The 19,174-nt window shown below is 43.8% G+C and overlaps 1 protein-coding gene across 1 annotated transcript; it reads left to right on the top strand.

The window, feature by feature from the left end:
• Nucleotides 1–1,034: 1,034 nt before the first annotated feature.
• On the top strand, nt 1,035–19,095 carry zgc:77151 (uncharacterized protein LOC337153 homolog). Its single transcript, XM_036523898.1, has 10 exons — nt 1,035–1,277; nt 4,376–4,636; nt 10,371–10,533; nt 11,230–11,475; nt 12,847–12,959; nt 14,484–14,631; nt 15,644–15,696; nt 16,268–16,365; nt 16,776–16,932; nt 17,556–19,095. The coding sequence occupies exons 1-10, from the start codon at nt 1,257–1,259 to the stop codon at nt 18,777–18,779; spliced, it is 2,484 nt and encodes an 827-aa protein (XP_036379791.1). The 5' UTR covers nt 1,035–1,256; the 3' UTR covers nt 18,780–19,095.
• Nucleotides 19,096–19,174: the final 79 nt, after the last annotated feature.

Genomic DNA, 19,174 nt, shown 5'->3' with positions numbered 1-19,174 from the left:
CTTGTAGCGGAAAAGCAATGCTTTGGAACAAAACTTCTGTGGGAAATGTTTACTATTAGGTATGTCTAAAAACTCATGTGACGGTTGTAATTTGTTGTGCTGTATGAATCAACAAAGATGTAATGTGTGCTAGCAATGAGAACGTGTACCAGAAAATGTAATATATATATACTGTATATGTGACCTTATGTACGGAATGTGATCTCACCACACGACTACCTATAAACATCTCTCAAAATATTCATGAAATGAAAAAGAATTATACGTAAGTCCAACCAACAAGCTTTTTTCATGAAACTGTGCAAATAAAAGACGTTCTACATGAGTATCTGTATGTACACGTCTCTTAATGAACTGACTTTCTCTTAATGCACTCCTCGTAGCGCAAAAATTTATGTGCAAGTAATGGGTTAACGTAGAATTTGCCATATACAACAAGTAGGATCATGGTTTCTGTCTCGAAGTAACGAATTTGCCAAATTGCATACCCACTGGAGGGAAATAATAACATGCACACTCCCCCTGCTGGTGAAACCATTTTATTTCATTTACAAGCACTGTAATATTTCATTTACAATAAACAATACAGCGTACGATCATATCGTGTACATAATATATCTGCGTAAGCACGCTTATCAGAATATTTTACACGCTTTAAATAAGATTCACGATACTCTTGCATAAAATTCCACTAATTTTTCGCTTAATATTTCGATACATACAGAGTTTGTTTCAAACGCTACACAGCTGGTGTAAACTCGTGAGTGACTATGTTGCGTTAGTGCTTGCATAACCTCCCTCGGGCGAGAAGTGAAATCATGTTCTTGTTCATATACGTGCTTCGAAGTCAAGGGTATCAAATCAGCAAACGCAAAGTTGGGATAATCACCATATGCCTTCCGTACGCATGCTCCGTGTTTTAAGCTAAGCATTGCTCTTTACAATTTAATATTCCGCCTACATGAAGTCAGTACTTGCGGTTTTTAAATGGAAAATGTAACTTTTGCGATATCGCACGAAACAATGAGACGTATCCGTACTTAAAATTGCGATTTATTTAATATATCCGTCTTCATATTATCAATAAGTTCTACTTTCGTTAAGACTTGAGTTTGGCCACACCTAGATCCTGTCCTATTTTCACAAAAAAAGAGAGAAGCCTTTTCTTCTTGTGCATTTGTTTGTGTGCCGGTGAGTACCCGGCTGTGTAACTTGATAGGAGCCTGTGCGAGTGAATAAGGGAATGTTGGACAGCAATGGAGCGGAATGCAATCCAGGTAAAGCCAGTACTCGCTTTATATTATTTTGAAATAAATCGCCGTAAACGAACGCTGACGTATGCCTATTTTACCTGTTGACAAGAGGAATAAACCAAGTTTGTATCGCGTTCATTTCGATGTCCGATATGTTTTCTCTGAACGTATAAAAAAGTTGTTTTGCATGTGTCGGATTGATTGTTATCCCGTGTAGCTAGCTAACAACACTTCTGAAATTTAAACTTCTCTGAATGAGGGGGAAACTTTTTCTGAATATCGTTTTTCTAAAACACCGAGTTCAACGGAGTCCTAGTGACACAGCTAAGGAGAAAACCACAGTATTAGCAAGGTTCTGCATTTTAATTCGACATAAATATTTCGATATTTTAAGTTAATGATTAATTTCTTTGTGTGTCGTGTCGACTACCTAGGTCCTCATTCAACCCCCACCCCCACATTTAGAGATTAGCTAAACACATTTTTGTATTTATGAAAACGTCTCTTTTGACTCGTAGATCAGTTTATTTTCGCCAATGGGTGATTCGCATTGCAATTTAGTAGTTCGATATTTTTTCCATTCGAAAATATATCGAAATATTTTGATTGGGGAATAATTTAAAATTATGTATCGTTGGTGAGACAACTAGGTGGAGCATTTGATTTATTATACAAATGGCCGGCGTTTTCTCTTGAGGTTTTTAAAAGTTTCTTGCTCAGACTCTGTGTCTCTTGTATAATTGAAATAAGACGGAATGTTAATCGAAAGGAAATCACTGTACTTTGTACTTGAATTTACGATTACCGGATTAGCCAACTCGCATAAACAATTTTATCTTTTGTAAGGAATGCATTTGTCATGTTACGGAAACTTTGATAGCTTGTAATTTATGTATTATGGTATATTTAGAAAGTATTTTATACGTGGTTGTCTACATTATTAAAAACGGTCATTTTGTATCTGTATTCGAACGTTCATTTAAAGTGTTTTTTGCTGTAAACTGTGAAATTTTCACAAATTAAGGTTATTTTGAACATAATATGGGTTGTATTAAAATGTCTAGTTGTGTTTCTGTTGATTGGTGTAACATTGTATAAACAATATTAGGTATGATAGGAAACCCCAAGGTCACATATGTTGCTACCTTTTAACTCCTAAGTGCTCTTACTTCTGGTGTCTTTCTGCTTTTGGCTTCTGTGCCACGAAAACCGAAATACTCCTGCGTGTAAGTTCAGGCCTTATTTCAAAATGCCTATATTTAGGCTACAATATTGAATCGCAGTATTTTCTTTTTTTTTCCAGATCAGGCTATTAGTCTGCCTCGTTTTCACCACTAGTAGGCCCAGTTGCTCCACATGTACGCGCTGAACTCACTGCCTCATTGAATAAAGGCAGATTTTTTTTTTCTCTGTGATGTGAAAGAGCAGGAAAAACCAAGTTGAGAGTTTCTCGCTCATGGGCATGGAGTGCAGTGTGTGCAGGGATCACCTTCCGCCGACACAATGAGCCATCGTTTTAGAGGGGGTTGATCGATGTAATCGGTCAACGGAAATGGCTATCATTTTAAAATGAGTATTTAAAAAAAACCTTGATTTTGGAAAAACGTTTAACAGAAATCCTGTCTTTGTTGTGACGAAAAAAGTTGGTTTTGTTCAACGTCTGGTTTTATATACATGTTTTCACAGTCCCACGTTTTAAATATGAAGGTGTCTGTGATGGTCATTGTGCCAGTGAAATCATTTTAAGTTGAATGTAAGCACCGCTGTCATGAGCTTATTTATGTACATGGATGTTCTCTTTCACCCAGATGTTGCTATGAATGTGTTTTGCTTGGAAAATATGTCACCCCTCTGGAGCAATGGAAAAATGAATACAGACCCACACTGCTATCAGTAATTATACTAAGTAGATTAATACATTGGAATGTGTTTTCGTACATGGTAACACTGAAAGGGAACAGAGAGGAATTTGCTGCTCTTTTTAATGCAGATGTAAGAGATTCAGTGCTAACAATGTCTCACAGTAACTGGTTTCTAAACAGTGACGTTACTGCAGGGATGTCTGGAAAGGCTTAATTCACATAGTGAACCGTAACATTGATGAGCACATATGTATTCACCGTGTTTAAAAATACTTAGGAATGACAGACCTTTGCCAAAAAAAAATCCTAGGTCCAATCTGTTTGTTTGAATGAGCAGTGTTCATCTGAAATAATGTGTGTCATATGAAGGAGGAGGAGGAATGGTGTATGGTTTTGGCCTGAAAGCTGCTTCATTGCCTGGGCCTCGGTCAAATTCTGCCTGTCGGGTATTATGTTTTTCGTTTCCCTATATTAGAATTACACAGATAATGAATGGAAGACCTGCCTGTGCATAAAGGTTGAAACATAAAGCAGCTCTAACCTCAAAAACGTCTTTTCAGGCAACGAAAGGATTTTTCAGTAAAATGAGAGGGGCAAGACTGCGAGGAGACAAAATCAATGACGTCATCATCGGCAGCCTCCCCACCCCCCCCCCCCCCCCCATTACAGAAACAATGCATTCTCTGACTCGAGCAGATACAAACAACAGAGGAATTCCTTATTCCGTGTGGCTCAATTGACTTAATAATTTACATACTTCATATTTACTCTGAGGTGAAAATGGCAAAGGGTAGTCCAAGACAAACACAGGAGGATTAGTAGAACTGAGTATGATCTGCTCAGGGAATTTAAAAAACTTGTATATTTATAGTTGGTCTGTTCCTTGCTTGGCAATGGTTTATCAAAACATTCTGTGGACAGAACAATAAGTTGGCTTGCTAGTTCATGTCGTTTCACTAGAACGCTGTCTTATCCCCCTCATGTCAGAGGATCCTGGGAAATCTGGTAGAGACCAAACAAGGAAATTATTGAGTTATTTCAAATCCAGGAGTAGTTCAAAGCTAGCAGATTTGTCCAGCCCTTAAAGGAACTTTACTGTGCAACAGGAAGTGGATAATTTTGACCCCATAAAGATCAGGCTGTCACATGCATTATTTCAATTTGTAGAAAAAAGGTTGAGATCATGTGCTGTGTGGGGGAACAGGGGCGGAAATGAAGTCTCTCTCTCTGACTGTGCTCCGTCCCATTTATTTCGGACAGTGGTTAGGTGCTCCCTGCTGCCTGCGAGGGTCCTTCGCCTTCTATAAGTCCTTCAGCTGTCGGGCTGAAGCGGGCCACCAGGGCGGCGTGTGGAGGCTGGGTGAGTTCTACTTCGTGCGCTTTGGACCGCAGGAGCCCGTGTGCATCGCTGAGCTGGCCCTGCTGTGGGAGGACCGGGCACAGCGCCACCTCCTGGCCAGTTCCCGCCTCTACTTCCTACCTGAGGACACCCCAAAAGGCAGAACGGGAGAACATGGAGAGGTGAGAATAGTTTGAGGGATTTATATATTATTAAATTTTTTTAATAAATTACTTTTCTCATGTGCAGTGTAATTACCCTGTGACCAGTGTCCTCTGTACAATCACTCTCTTGTTTCAGCTGTGAGTGTGATTTTAATCCCATCATGCCTGTAAGGACATGCATTGCCTTGTATGATTGGATTCTTCAGTTTGAGTTTTATGGAGTGACCTGATTATGACATCTGAAAGAATTTGGTTCAGCCAGTATGCCGTGAATATTTTTACAGTCAGAATGTTTTGAAATCGTTTTCATTGTAACAGGCCCCCAAGGAGCAGAATACTGTCTTATCCACCCTTTTGGTAGTGTTGGTATGTTTGTAATGAACACACGTAATCCTCACTGGTGGTGGAGACTCCAGTGCAAGAAAACGTTAAGACATTACCTTTTGAAAACTGAAGTGTTTGCTGATGGAGTCCCTGTATCATCAGAGCTCCGTCATAAAGGGACCTTTGAAATTGCGCTCATGACAACCATTTTGTTCTCTGAATTAAATATGGAATGTGAAGTAGTTTTGCACAAAACTGCATAAATATAAGACTGCATAAGGGATTGCTAGACTTTTCAGCTAGTTCAGGTAGTTTTATATTGATGGTGAATATTATTGTGGGTGTGTTTATGTAGCGTAAATACAAGGGTTTCATACATACTCATTCATTTTCATTTATACATTTTATGCCTTGTGATCTGAGTATATTAATCAGCAGCAGTTGATGACAGCATAATTTTCACAGACGGTCGCTAGACAGTGACCATGATACTGCAGCTAACATGACCAGACGCCGGTGAAGGGAGAGGGATATTTAGTTTGTTTCAACCCTCTGGCTCCTTTGTTTAATCAAATAAACACAATCCTTTTAGAAAATCTAAAATCCTTATATTTTAAGCCCAAAGCTCACACATTTGTGTGAGACATATATGAAATTGCTGCTTGTGGGTAATGATTGAAAATAACTGCCAGGCTTTGACACAATATACCTACAGATTGAATCTGGAAACAGTCTCTGGTTCAGGTGGTGTAGAAACGCTGGTTGCAGGCCTTTGTGCGGTGAACACGCTTGGCTCCTCCCACCTGCTTCCAGTGACGTCCAGCTTGCTGTTGCATGAAGGCCACGGTGTTCTCGGCCTCTCTGAAAGGTGTGCCCAGTGTGGCAGTATCAGTAGGTTTCCCTGCCCTCCCCCCTACTGTAATACTGCTGAGGTGTACTGCTCACTTTGAAAGTGTTCTGTTGTGAAGAAGACCTTGGGCCTCCTACAGAGCCTTGTCTTTGCGTTGCCCCATTTTCGGCGGCTCCCAGCCCCCATTCGCCACCCCTTGGGCACTCCTCGGCTCACCCTCACGCCCCAAAGCTCCTTTCTTGCAGCGGTGATCTCCATGACGGCCAGGCAGGCCTCTTCTTATTTATACCGCCATTCAATTCCAAGCATTCTCCCCCATCGTTCTTTCTAGCTTTCCTTTCATAGCTGCGACCCAGATAGCTTCATTTCAGGAGAAGCCCCGTCTGCCTTTGCTTGTTTGGGGGTAGTGGATGCTTCCGATTCCCAGCTGGGCCTTGAAAATGTACCCCATCAGGGAGCAGCAGCCAGATGGCAAGCACTACTGGCTAGCAAGTGAGGACACCAAGTCATACAGCGAACTGTGTTGCTTATCTGAACACAGAAGTGTGACTAATACATCAGACGCGCAATAGCTAAATTAACTTTCACCGGCTAGCAATCTAAACACATTGGAAATAAATGTCTGTAGGAAAATTCCAACTTGAAACTGCTGGGCTTGGGGGGGGCGGGGGGGGGGGGGTGTTTTCTGCAAACAAGAACTCCGGCCCACTGACGGTCCAGCAGAACTGGTGGCTGCCTTCCAAAGGCGACTTCTCTCCTTGCTGAGCTTCATAGTCTCACCTGCCAGTGACCACACACACATACAGTAGGTATTTCCCAGGTCAGAGATGGCACCATCATGTAGCAGACGGATAACCTTCGAGAGGAGCCCAGACGGCTGCTATCGCTAGTTAGCTGGCTTAAAACCATGCCACCACTATGCCATTTGGAAATGATTAATCTTGCTACAAAACGCGTTACAAATAAATACAAAGCACTCAACAACACAGTACAGAACTACAATACCAGTACTATGGTCTTGCTGTGATACTGCAATGAGAAGTATTTGATAGTTTGACATTCTGTCCATGTCTACCGCAGACAGCATTTTGATGTTGAAAGTATGGGTGGAGTGATACCACAAGATGGTTTACGCATATGTTCTGAAAGCAGCTATATGACTAAATGGCTTTTTTTTTTTTCTTTTTTCAACCAGACAGGATTTTGCCACAGTGTTGTATTTGTTTTCTGCAAATCCTTTTTTTCCTCATTCATATTTATTGTTTCTTTGAAAGCTTTAAAGGTGTAAAAAGGTTGCCGGCTTGATGAACAGCATTCACTCTCTGTGTTAAAATTCACTGTTTTGGCAAAGAAATAGTGTTGGGTTGTTGAATAACTAAGCTGCTCTACCAGACGGTGTTAACGCATTGGCATCAAAGACTGAGACATGTTAAAGCCATGTAATTGCATTGTCAGCCAGAAGTGGTCACCTTCTTAAGAAGCAATGTGCAGTGACTGACTCTTTTAATCACTGTGAAACAATGCACACTCACTCTGGATGAATATAGTGCTCTGGGGAAATCTGAGTGTGCTCACTGTTTTCATCAAAGGGCAGCAACTCTTTCAGTTGATTGGACTGAAACACTTGGCGACACATAACAGAATTAACACATATAATGGAGAGAATGTTTCTCTGTCAGCGCCTCCGTAAGGTAAACAAAACTGGAATTGACGGTTTTGAACCAGAAAAACAGGCCTATTGGTATTTGTTTATGGAGAAGTATAATAATTTGCCATGTTTAAGATTTAAATTGGTATTGTCACATGCTATTTAGGGCAACTGACACAGCATTAATAGTTATGGCTGGAATGAACAGTACAAAATGGAGTCTAATAATTGGTAATATTCAACGATTATTACTTTATGAATTATTCCTTGATAAACTAAGTAAATATCTAAATTTCAATACAGATGCAAAGAGAATGAATCTTTGTTTACAGGAAAGAACTAATGAAGTGTTGGCATTTCAGAGACTTCAATTGTCTTTGACTGAAACTGTAACTCTGGGTGAAGTCAGTTGGCTCAGGAGGTGAAATATCAGGGTCAGAGTTTTGGATTTGGAGATTCAGCTGGTGGCCACTAGAGGGAGACATATGAATATGAGCCAGTTTAAATGTTTTTTGGGGGGGTTGAGAAATAATACACATTGTATATACATACACATTAGATTATATTTCTGTAAAAACAAAGCTGTCAGTAAGTAGTCAACAAAAGCATACCACCAGTCTCTTGAATTTAAGAAAATGGAAAGTCTAGGGTAAAAAAATTAAGTGGCTATCCTTGCATAGTTTAAGGAAATGCTCAACATACTATGTCATTATGAAAATTCTGTATATGAGAAAAGGACAGAGTCAGAAGTGAATGTAAGTACTAGTTTCAAACCACAGTTCTGCTTAATGAAGGGTTCATCTTTCTGGCCTATACTGATTACTTTTGAGCAGTCTGTATATTTCTGATGCAAATAATTCCACGAATTTTTGTGAAAGCAGTGCATTTGTCATTTAAATCTGTCCTTGATTATTTAGCTGCTTTCTGAGCTTTATATACAACTTTTTGGGGAGGGGAAGAAAAGGTTTTATTTAGTGAGGCAGGCAGTATGAATCTGCATTGTAACTTGGGCATGTGATTGGTTCTGTCCCCCTGCCCGGTGTTACAATTTTCATCCATAAACCTGAATTACAGTGGTAGGGCTGAGACCCAGGTGGGATACTGCTGTTAAATTATCACAGTACAGTGGGTAATTGCGTTTTGAATTCATCACCAATGCCACCTCTAAGTTTAGTAGCAGATGCACTTGGGGTAATAGATCGCAGTTGTGCCTGTCTGTGTGCTGTATGGACTCTGTCATTTGAAGTGACAGGAATGCATACCACTGATATGTAGCTTTATACAGAGGCTTAAGTATTGATCATCATTTGAAATGTAAATGGATTAAGGGCCTGGCTCGATCCTCCTGTGCTGTGGCTTGTCTTATGATTGAATGAGGAATTTGTCTTACGCCGCTGTTCCATCCAGCCAGTGACTCCTGGCTAATGGAATTCCCATGGTCTGCTAGTTCATTGGGAAATACGGCATTTTGAGCACATTGTAGTTCAGGTGGGTTACACCTATCCACACAACGCCAACATTTACGTCTAGCTACCCAATCGAATTGAACGGTTTGCGTCCCAGCGAGACTCCTCACCTATTTCTCATTATTCGGCACAGTGTAGGTTTTGGAGGTCACTTCCTCTTTGCTTTCTCAGCAGTGACTGTACCTTCTATAAAAGGCAATATCGTATACAGTGAGCAACATTCCACCAGTCAGGTTTTCCCTTAATGTCACCCCTTGCTTTTTCCACAGCGCTCATAAAATTATGAAAAGTCACATGAGGTTTTCTCATTTTGTTAGTAAAATATCATTTGTTATTATCCTGACATATAGATTGCTGCCCTGGGATGGAAATCTAAGGTAAGAGATACTGTGCATTATAACTGACTCTGTAGGAGTGGAATGTGAAAAGCAGTGGAAACTGGGGGGGGGTTCTTTCTTACCTGGAATTTATGGGGAGTGATGTCTATAATGCATTATTTTATCCTGAGGGGTGGGTATGTCTCAATCGCCAGGCACAAATGATGAATCGAGGACCAGGAGAGTTACACGCACAAGGTCCAGTTAAAGGAGATTAGCCCAGGCAGGCTTGAACTGCCACAATTTTATCATCTGTGTGTAAATGAGGGTGTGAATTTCACCAGCTGTTTAAATGAAAATATTATCTTTGTGCAAGTGAGCGTGTGAATTTCTGCCCTCTGTATAGCAGCCTCAAAATCAGACACTCTCAAAACCATTTGTAAAACTCAAGTGGTGCGCTCTTTGGTAAACTGGCAGTAATATTGTTTGCCTTGTCTCTGCTTGCTATTTGAAACTGTTCATCAAAAAGCACTCTGCATCTCCATTGCATTATTTTAGGTGTAGTTGACTGTGGGAGGGCAGCAGCCCTTTTCCTGCCATACCTCTCTTATGCTGGGTAACAAATAGTTACCAGTGCAAGCGCCTGCTACCACGCTAAAAAAAAAAAAAACTAACACCTGATCACTTCCTAGTTTCTAACTTGCTAGCCAGCAAGCTAGGTCAGACTCAGTTTGACATTATAATATCCTGATACAATGGTTGTTAATTCTCGCTTCCCATGTTTTGCTATTGTCATTTATCTTGCTCGTAAGTGCACAGAAATGTGTGAATAAAACAAAAGCTCTCCCGCCTTTTCCCATCGTGTGAACAGTGTCTCCATCTGACTCAACATTAACAATGCTTACTTAAAAAGTAATTGTGGGTGATTGCACCGTTTATTTGGTATTGTATCAGACCTCTTCCTCCGTCATTGGTTCCATAAACACACCTTCCTTCCTGGTGTAACCACGCCCTGGCCACATGAAATACTAGCTGTCCACCTCGCCAGAAGCCAGCTTTAAGGTGCGCCTGGACATGTGTGACAGGAAATGAGCCCTGAGTAAAAAAAAAAAAAAAAAAAAAAGCCTTTGATCTGGGTGTTCCTCAGGACGAGGTGCTGGCGGTGTCGAAGAAGATCGTGATCCGGGTGGAGGACCTGGTGAAGTGGACCTGCCTGGAGCCGTCGGGGTGGAAAGGGAGCAGCCAGAAGGCCAAAGGGACAAACGGTTTACACAGGCCGTTGCCGGCCCCCTCGGAGCAGAAAGCTGAGCGTAAGTGTGCTGCAGAGCTCCGCTCGACAGCGGGGTGAGACTCTTGTAGACTCTTTACATTACATTACATTACATGACATGACATAAATTTATCAGACGCTCTTATCCAGAGTGACTTCCAAAACAAAAGAACAGTAGTGTATCCATTCAAGTTGAATGAGCATCAGTGTCAGACCAGGCTAACAACACTTCCAAACCAGAGAGTGTGAGAATAACACTATTCAAGCCCTACCACAAGTTAATTAGATCAACCTAACTAGACAAATGAAGCTAAGTATACTACCATACACCCTACTCACTCGATCACAGAATCCAAAACACATCTCGAATCTACACATAAAGGAACCAGCAAATAATACAAGTAGCAAGTGTTAGACACACTTAGTGGGGATGAGCTCAAAAGCAAGGCTGGCTGTAGGGGGGGGCTTCATGGATGGCTTCACCACCACTCTCCTAAGCGCAATACTGCATGCCACACGTACCTGTGCCGTCTGGGGCTGACCTCACAAAGGTGGGCAGCATTTTGACAGGTGTGACCACTGTCAGCATAAGCGAGTGTGAGCATAATGCTATTCAAGCGCTACCACTGGTGCAACCTGACTAGACAAGGGAAGCCAAGCGTACTACCATATAGTCACTACACTCCGGACTGCTTGCATCTGTGTCACTTTGACCGTGGTGTGTGATTCCTTCCAGGCGGCGCCGGTGGCGGCCTTGAGGAGCGAGAGAGGGTGAAGGTTCTCAGCTACCCCCAGTACTGCCGCTACCGTTCCCTGCAGAGGCGCATCCAGGACCGGCTCGGCGGACCCAGCCTCCAGGACCCCCACCTGCTGGCCCTGGGGGGGATCCGAGTGGCCCACCACAACACCCTGGTGCTGTACTGCCGGGACACCTTCAACCACCCCACCCTGGACAGCAACACCAGCATCTGGACCCAGCTGGGTGAGTGTCAGCCCCACCTACCCATCAGTCACCGCACATCTTGGCTTGAATGAAAGCTTTCAGCCCCTGCCCCCTTCCAGTAAGCGGTAGTGCATTTGTTTTCTGTGAAGTCAGCTCATTTCACTGTTAATAGTCTTGGACATGTAGTTAGTAATTATGAGGCAGAGTGTTTTGATTTTACATGCCCCCCGATGTTGGTTATGGCTGTCTTTGAGAGTAGAAAAAGGTTAGATGAAGCTCAAATAAGCACTTTTAATAGGTTCAGATTTTAAGCAAGCAGGGAGGTCATTGTTGCCAAATTACTTTTAGGTGCAGCAATGAAGGTGTGTGTCAGATATCAGATTCTGAAATGTAGACAATCACTTTCAAACTTGTCATTGTCGTAACATTCAAAATGGTCATTAAAACAGCAGTGACTCATGAGAAAGCTGAACATTTGTTTAGTTAAGGGTCTTGTAAGTTTTTCATTTTTAATTTCATTTTTAATGTTGACTTTTTTTGCTGCACAGTTCTGTTTTGAAGTTGCAAATATTATATATTGTCACACAAATGTCAGTTTTGCTTCTTCGTCATTGGGTTGGTTTCAATTCACAATCTTCCTCCTTTTTAAGTCTGTGTTGTGCTTTTATTGTTCCCTCTGGGGAGCAGTGCAATTCCTTCTGCATTTTAAAAGCTGTTATAGAAACAAATAGAGCTCTGAATTCTCTGAGAATATTGGATTTCTGCACTGACGTCACAGGAACATGCAGAAACGCTGCTTTTTTTCCTGATGTATACAGCACATATGCTCAGCATTGGGTAGTGAAACAAGGACCATTTGATAGTTAACTTTAGACAGTTAGCAAGCTAGTTAATCTTTTATATAATTTGTTATAAGATGGCTAGCTGTCTTGGTTGCTCCATGATCAGATAGTGTGTAGTTGTGCGGTCACAGTAGCAGTGTAAGTAGCAACAGTATTAATTGAGGTAAATGTACTGTGGAGATGGGAATTTGTTGTTGAGAACACTGAGTAATTGTCACATCCAGCAGCTGTGACTGGCAGTAATCATTGAAATGATATGCAGACAGTACACCAAATGCTTTCAGTATGAATAAAGGCCTTACTCCTCATTTTGGAAGTGAAATTCATAACACATGTTTGAAATGTACTGTGTAATGTGCTATAATTTCTTATGTCTGTTTAAAAAAAAATGATTTTTTTGCAGTTTGTTTTTCAGCTATCGGGTAACAAAAGTGCAAGTCTAATTTAGAAGAAATGTAATTTCTTGACAGGGTCGTATAAATGTCTGCCAAATTAATAGAAATAAATTTATATTTATATTTACATTATTTATACATATTTATATTTACATTATTCGGCTCTGTCCCAGGGTGCTCCTCTCTCAGCCTGAAGGGACGGCCACGCAAGAGAAGAGGCAGAGACGGAAAGGGGGTGGAGAGACAGCAGTTCAACCAATCAGAGTCTTGGATAGAGAGAATGAAGGTATGCTTGTGTGTGCGCTCACGTGTTCAACTGCCTCACAAAAGGAAATGGAACCAGTTTTCAGCCAGCATTGAAATGTGCTTAGAGGTGATCTGGGGATAACTGTGGTTCAGAATATCCAGTGTATGGTTAAGATTAAAGTGTTAAGCCATTTTGGAGAGGGACCCTTTGTTTATGTCACCAACAGATGTTGCACTCTCCTGATGGTGGGTCGTCCCCAGAAAGGAGTGCAAAATATTCCAAGAGATTTTTCTTTTTTATTGTGAAAGATGTTCTGCTATGTCAGGGTCAGTAGTGTTTGACTGTGAATATGAAACAATCTTTCATCACTGTGCTTTTGGATGCTGTGATGTGCAGTGGTATTCAAACAAGTCTGTGTCAGAAAAACAAGGCAAAACATAGTCTGTCTGTATAGCATGTTGCATAGATTGATGGCTTTATGAAATGTCAGGTAACTAGGCAGTTGACACTAGCTCCCTAGTGTGTTAGATTAGAAGTTGGCTGAGCAAGTTAGTGGTAAATATTAGCAGAGTAAATAGTAGGTCAGTTTTTCTGTCTAGGTAGCTCAATCATTTCTGGCTACTTTCAGCTTTTCTAGCTAATCAGGATGATGTTAGTTCTGATATTAACAATATTTCTGTAAAATGTAGACCCAAAAAGGATATAGCTGTAGTTATCATTGGTCTTGAAAATTGGTGGTTTCCTGTGTCAGGATATACAGTTTTGGTGGTGTTCATCCTTTGCAACAAACTCATTCTTACTGCCGCTGAGCCAGATTGCATGACCTTTATTACAAGTGGAAAACTGGTTCCTGCAGGGGAGTAGTTTCAAAGTGTCACATGTCACAAACACTTCTGATTGACTAAAAGAGACCGTATCCTTCCATCATATCTGTTCAATACTGACAGAGAAGAACTCAGAGTTGGAGAATGTCTCTGTGTTCCTTGTTCCTTGAATTGCCTTTTAAATATTTCATCATTTCAGAGCCATTAATATACATTTTCTTCTCTATTTTGTGGACAGTGTTCTTGCAGTTTGACAATAATCTCTTCATGACAATTTTCACTGAGGTGCCTTTGCATCATGAAATCACTGGAACACTGCATACCATACTTCATAATGCGATCGTTTTTTCATGTCAGTTGTAGCAATTGGAGGTTTATTCAGAGCCCCAAGAGATGGATATCCTTGTGTGCGTGCATGTAAATCAATAGAATAAATATCAAAGGGTAAAATGAAATTGAAAGGAGTAAATTGTGAACTCGATAGCCCTGGTAATACCGTTTGATCGCATTGCCACCAGCTGCTCTGTTGCTGACCTTGGGTTGAACCCCCTACTGAACTATCCTAAGGTCACAAAAGTGCATACATAATGCACGATGGCTTAAGTTGTGTAGCTTGATTGGTGACATGCAGCGTGTCTCCTCTCAGATATCCTGTTCGTGAAAGTGAACGCGTGATAAGGGGCTGTTAGTTATCAGAGCCGCGGCTGAGGCTGACCCTGGCTCTGTGTGTGTCCCGCAGGAGAACGTCATGGGGAGCGTGGAGGTGCCGTGGGAGGGGGGCTGGCTTCCCCACCCCGAGGAGCAGCCCTTCCTGGACCAGCTCTATGCCTTCATGGAGCGCAGGGGCTCCCCCATCAGCAAGGTTCCCAACCTGGGATTCAAGAAGAGTGAGTCTACCCTACTGATGTCATCAGTGCCCGCCTGCATCTCCTGCTGATGTCATCACTGTCCGCCTGCCTAGTGTTTCTGCTCAGCCATGTCACGTTGGTCTCAAGCTTCTAAGATCTGAGATCTCTCACGAAACAAAAATCTGTCATCTTCAGCCTCGCATTACCTCATTTTTGTGTGGATCTTGAGTTTATTTAGGCTTGGAAAATCTTTGGCATCCTTTTCATGAACCACAAATGGACAGTCATGGACAGTAGTCATTGACTCTTACTAACCATGCTAAATAAGTTGCTCTCTACAGCAAAGTACTGTGATTAGTTCCTCTCCACAAGAAAGCACTGTGATTGGTTCAGATCAAAAAATTCTTGCTGGTACGTAATGCTAAACTTCAAAACCTACATATTTGAGTGAGACCATCATCTCAATTAAACCAACAGGCTTTGATGTGAAATTGGATGCGTGTGTTCACCTTGAAACACAGCTTGACGTAGCCTCTGTGATGATGGCAGACCAATGGCATTCATAACTGCCCTCAATCACGTTTCATTGTGCAATTCAGAATGACTTGTCTCTTAACATTTAATAGAAGGTGCATAGTACAAATCGGTCAAATCAAATCTTGCATTACATTACATTATTGGCATTTAGTGCATGCTCTTATCCAGAGAAACTTACATAGGTTACAAATTTTACATATAACCCATTTATGCAGCTGGAAATAACTTGCCCAAGGGTACAACAACAGAGCCCCAGTGGGGAATCAAACCAGCAACCTTTTGGTTACAAGTCCTGCTCCCAACCGCTACGCTACACTGCCGCCCGTGTGTTTTATATGTGTTTCATGGAGTGGCGGGTAACATGGAAAGGCAACAGACACCTGCAGAGGGAGGGATGGGCTTGTACTCTGGATACTGGTGATTGCAGTGTCGCATGTCGGTTTGTCAAACGCAAAAACAGCACTCACCCTGTACCTCTGAATGTACTAACAGTTACTCACTGATATTTCCACAGTTGATCTCTTCCTCCTGTTCTCTGTTGTCAAAAGGCTCGGAGGCTATGAAAGGGTGAGTGCTGATACTTGATACTTGATAAACACCTTTGTTCACCTTATGAGTTTCAGTAGGTAGCTCTCCGATTATTTTAACTGTCTTCTCCATAAGATAAACCGAGTCAGAACACTGGTTGATTATGTTCGTTGTGTCCGTGTAAACCAGTATTTGTGACTGTACAGTGTTTTCTTTGCCCGTGAATATAAGAGGTTTGTGAATGTGTAATACTCCTACTTGTCAGTATAAGTGGTTGTTGATGCTGTATTACTGTGGCTTGTTAATGTGAGCTATTGATGGTATTTTGCTCCCGCTCGTTAATGGAAGTGGTTGATAACTGCATATGACTCCTGGTGAACATGAGAGGTTGGCACCTCTTTGTGAATGTAAGATGTTGGTAGTGGTGTTATATTCCTGCCTGTAAGTGTGATTGAAGATGCTGTATTACTGTGGTTTGTTAATGTGACATGTTGATGGTATTTAGCTCCCACTCGTTAATGGAAGAGGTTGGTAACTGTGTTCGACTCCTGGCAAGCCGAAGGGGTTGACGCCTGTTCGTGAATAATATTGTCCTGCTCCCTCCCCTCAGGTGACGTCAGAGCAGCTGTGGAAGCAGGTGTACAACGAGCTGGGGGGCAGTCCCGGCAGCACCAGCGCCGCCACCTGCACCAGGAGGCACTATGAGAAGTGAGTGGGCGGGACCCAGAGCGGGCCAGCATCTCTGCTTACCACACGGTCCTCTCACAGAGTTAGCCCGCTGCTCTCCTTTGTGTCATTCGTACAGCAGATTCATACAGTATACTCCCTGGGTGTCTTGAGGAAGCTGAAAAGTCATCCTTTCAAGCTGCATCTCTAGTCTACCATCTTCTCTATCTCTATCTATCCTATCTATCCCTATTTTCTATAAAAAAGGACTCTACACTAGTTTAGCACTAGTTTAGCAACTCGGTATCTTACTGACTTCTTGTAATACTTCTCTAACTACTCTTATGTAGTGATACACTATTTGGAAGTTGCTCTGGATAAGAGTGTCTCCTGAATGATGCATTGTACTGTATTGTCATACACTGATCTCCTGTGTGGCTTCTTTTTCTCAGGCTGATCCTGGCGTACGAGCAGCACCTAACAGGAGAAGGTTCAGAGCTGTCCAAACCCCAGCCACCCGCAGCGGCCAACAGGAGCAAGGAGACGCAGAAGGGGAGAGGAGGAGAGGCCAATCAGAAGGAGAAGAAAACAAACAACGCAACTGGCCAGGTGAGTTTCTGACCCCCCCCCCCCCCCCCCATTGTGACATGTTGACTCAGCATGTTGGTTCCATATTTGACACGTGGCATTCATCCTGAGCATACCGTGGATCCGGTCCAGGAGGTGAACGCCGCAATGTAAAAATCAGCCTTATCTCTCATTTCACGCAATCATAAATGCAAATGGGGCTCTCTGGAAGTCACTCCCCATTCATAGATTTTCATTGGCAATGACTGCATTACCAGTTATAAGAAAGTTGTAATTTTTTATTATGCCTTTTATTATTTTAGTGGTAAACTCACTAGAGACATTGGAAATGACAGAATGGAAAGGGTCATTTTACATTACATTACATTACTGACATTTGGCAGATGCTCTTATCCAGAGCAACATATATTGGTTGCAGTTTTTTTTTTTTTTACAATGTTATCCATTTATACAGATGGGTATTTACTGAGGCAATTTTGGGTTAAGTACGTTGCCCAAGGGTACAGCAGCAGTGCCCCCGTGGGAGTTTCGAACCGGCAACCTTTCACTTACGAGTCCTGCTCCTTAATCACTATGCTACACTGCTGCCCAACAAGGAAAGCTTCCACAGTGGGTATTGGGTAATATGGCCTCTTTATTTACAGGGCGTTGCAGTGAAGCCAAAGGTCACAGAGGTGAGGAGGAGGGGCAGGCCCCCAAGCAGAAGGCATGCTAAAGCGGCGGCGAAGCCCTCGAAGGCGGAGACCACGGCCCCGCAGGTGAAGGCGAACCCCGGCACCGCTCCGGCAGCGCGTCCCGTCGGCCACCTGGACGGGTCCACCGCCCAGACGCCTCTGTCCGTGTTCCAGGAGCTGAACCTTGGCAACCTGGCGCCGACAGCAGCCCAGCCCCCCGCAGCTTTCCTCAAAACCGGCCTGGGCCCCTCTGAGGACCTCCGAGTCAGCCAGCCCCTCGCCTCGTCCCCCCTGCTTCCCCCTCAGACCAAAACGGAGCCCGTGGTCAAGCTGGATCATGTGGACCCCCTTTCACCGTCCTCGCTGTCGGCACTCACCCGGCTGCACATGGCCGGGCCCCTGGGGGGCTTCAGCCTCCCGAAAGGCCTCTCCCCCCTCGACCTGTTTCGGGCCCGTCTGGGCCTCGCCACTGCGGACGGGCCCGGCGTGACCCCCCCAGACTCCCCCGCCCTCCAGCCCTCCCTCCTCCTCTTCCAGCCCAAATCCGGGAGCCCAGAGACCCACCGGCCCGGGGGAGAGGACGGCTCTCAGAAGGGCCCGGTGGAGCCCTCGGACGGGCTGGGCCGGGATGGGCGGCCCAGGGCCCCCCTGCCGCCACTGCGCATCCTCCCGCTGGACATCGACTGCAGCCTGCAGGTGCGGCAGCTCATGAGGACCCGCCTGGGCTCCTCGCAGTTCAGCTCCTTCACCAAGAAGCTGACCGAGGTGCTGGCTCAGGACCTGAGCAAGGCCCGCCAGCCTGGCCTCGGCTCCCCCCCCGCCCCACCGGCCGGCCAGGAGCAGTCCCTCCCCCTCAATCTCAGCAAGCGCTGCACCAGCAAGAGGCCCGCCGACGACGCCACCGACCCTGGCGGCCTGCCCGGCTCCCACCGAGGCCTTGACCTGCCCCTCCCAGCAAAGAGGGCAAAGACGGAGTGGGAGGGGGGTGCTGAGCCGCTGAAACACACGGCCGGCCTGACTCTCATCCCGGCAACGCAGGACGAGCCCGCCGACCTCAGCTGTCCCCGGCGGGCCCGGGCCTCGCTGCAAGAGCGGGCCGGGGCCGGGTGCGAGCGTGGGTCCGGCCGGGGCGAGGGAGGCGGCACCCGGGAGAGCCGCTCTGATGGTGGAGCAGCCTGCAGGGGGTCTGAGTGAGGGCAGCCTGGTGACGCTGATTACAGAGCTGGGAGGGGAAAATCCCAGTGTCACTCGTGTGTGTTCAAACGTACAGTTTCAGTCTTGTACACCTGCAGTTACACGGCACCCCATCACTGACACACACGCACAAACTCACTTGCAGACATGAAGTGAGTAAAAAACACAATTATTGCTGACACACACATACACAGACTAACTTGTGCACAAATGTGCATGAACAACTATTAAAACACAGACTCAACACACGCAAAATCACTAACTTGTGCCCACACGTTCTCTTTCTCTCTCTCTCTCTCTCTCTCTCACATAGACACACACGACAGTTTGTCTTTATATCTGTTTCAACATTTTAACAATTTGCCATATTGTAAGTTGATGCTGAAAAACAATTA

The sequence above is a fragment of the Megalops cyprinoides genome, chromosome 3, assembly GCF_013368585.1.
Source record: "Megalops cyprinoides isolate fMegCyp1 chromosome 3, fMegCyp1.pri, whole genome shotgun sequence".
Taxonomy (NCBI): Eukaryota; Metazoa; Chordata; class Actinopteri; order Elopiformes; family Megalopidae; genus Megalops; species Megalops cyprinoides.
Note: the sequence above shows the minus strand (reverse complement) of the source record. Positions and strands in the feature narration are given on the sequence as shown.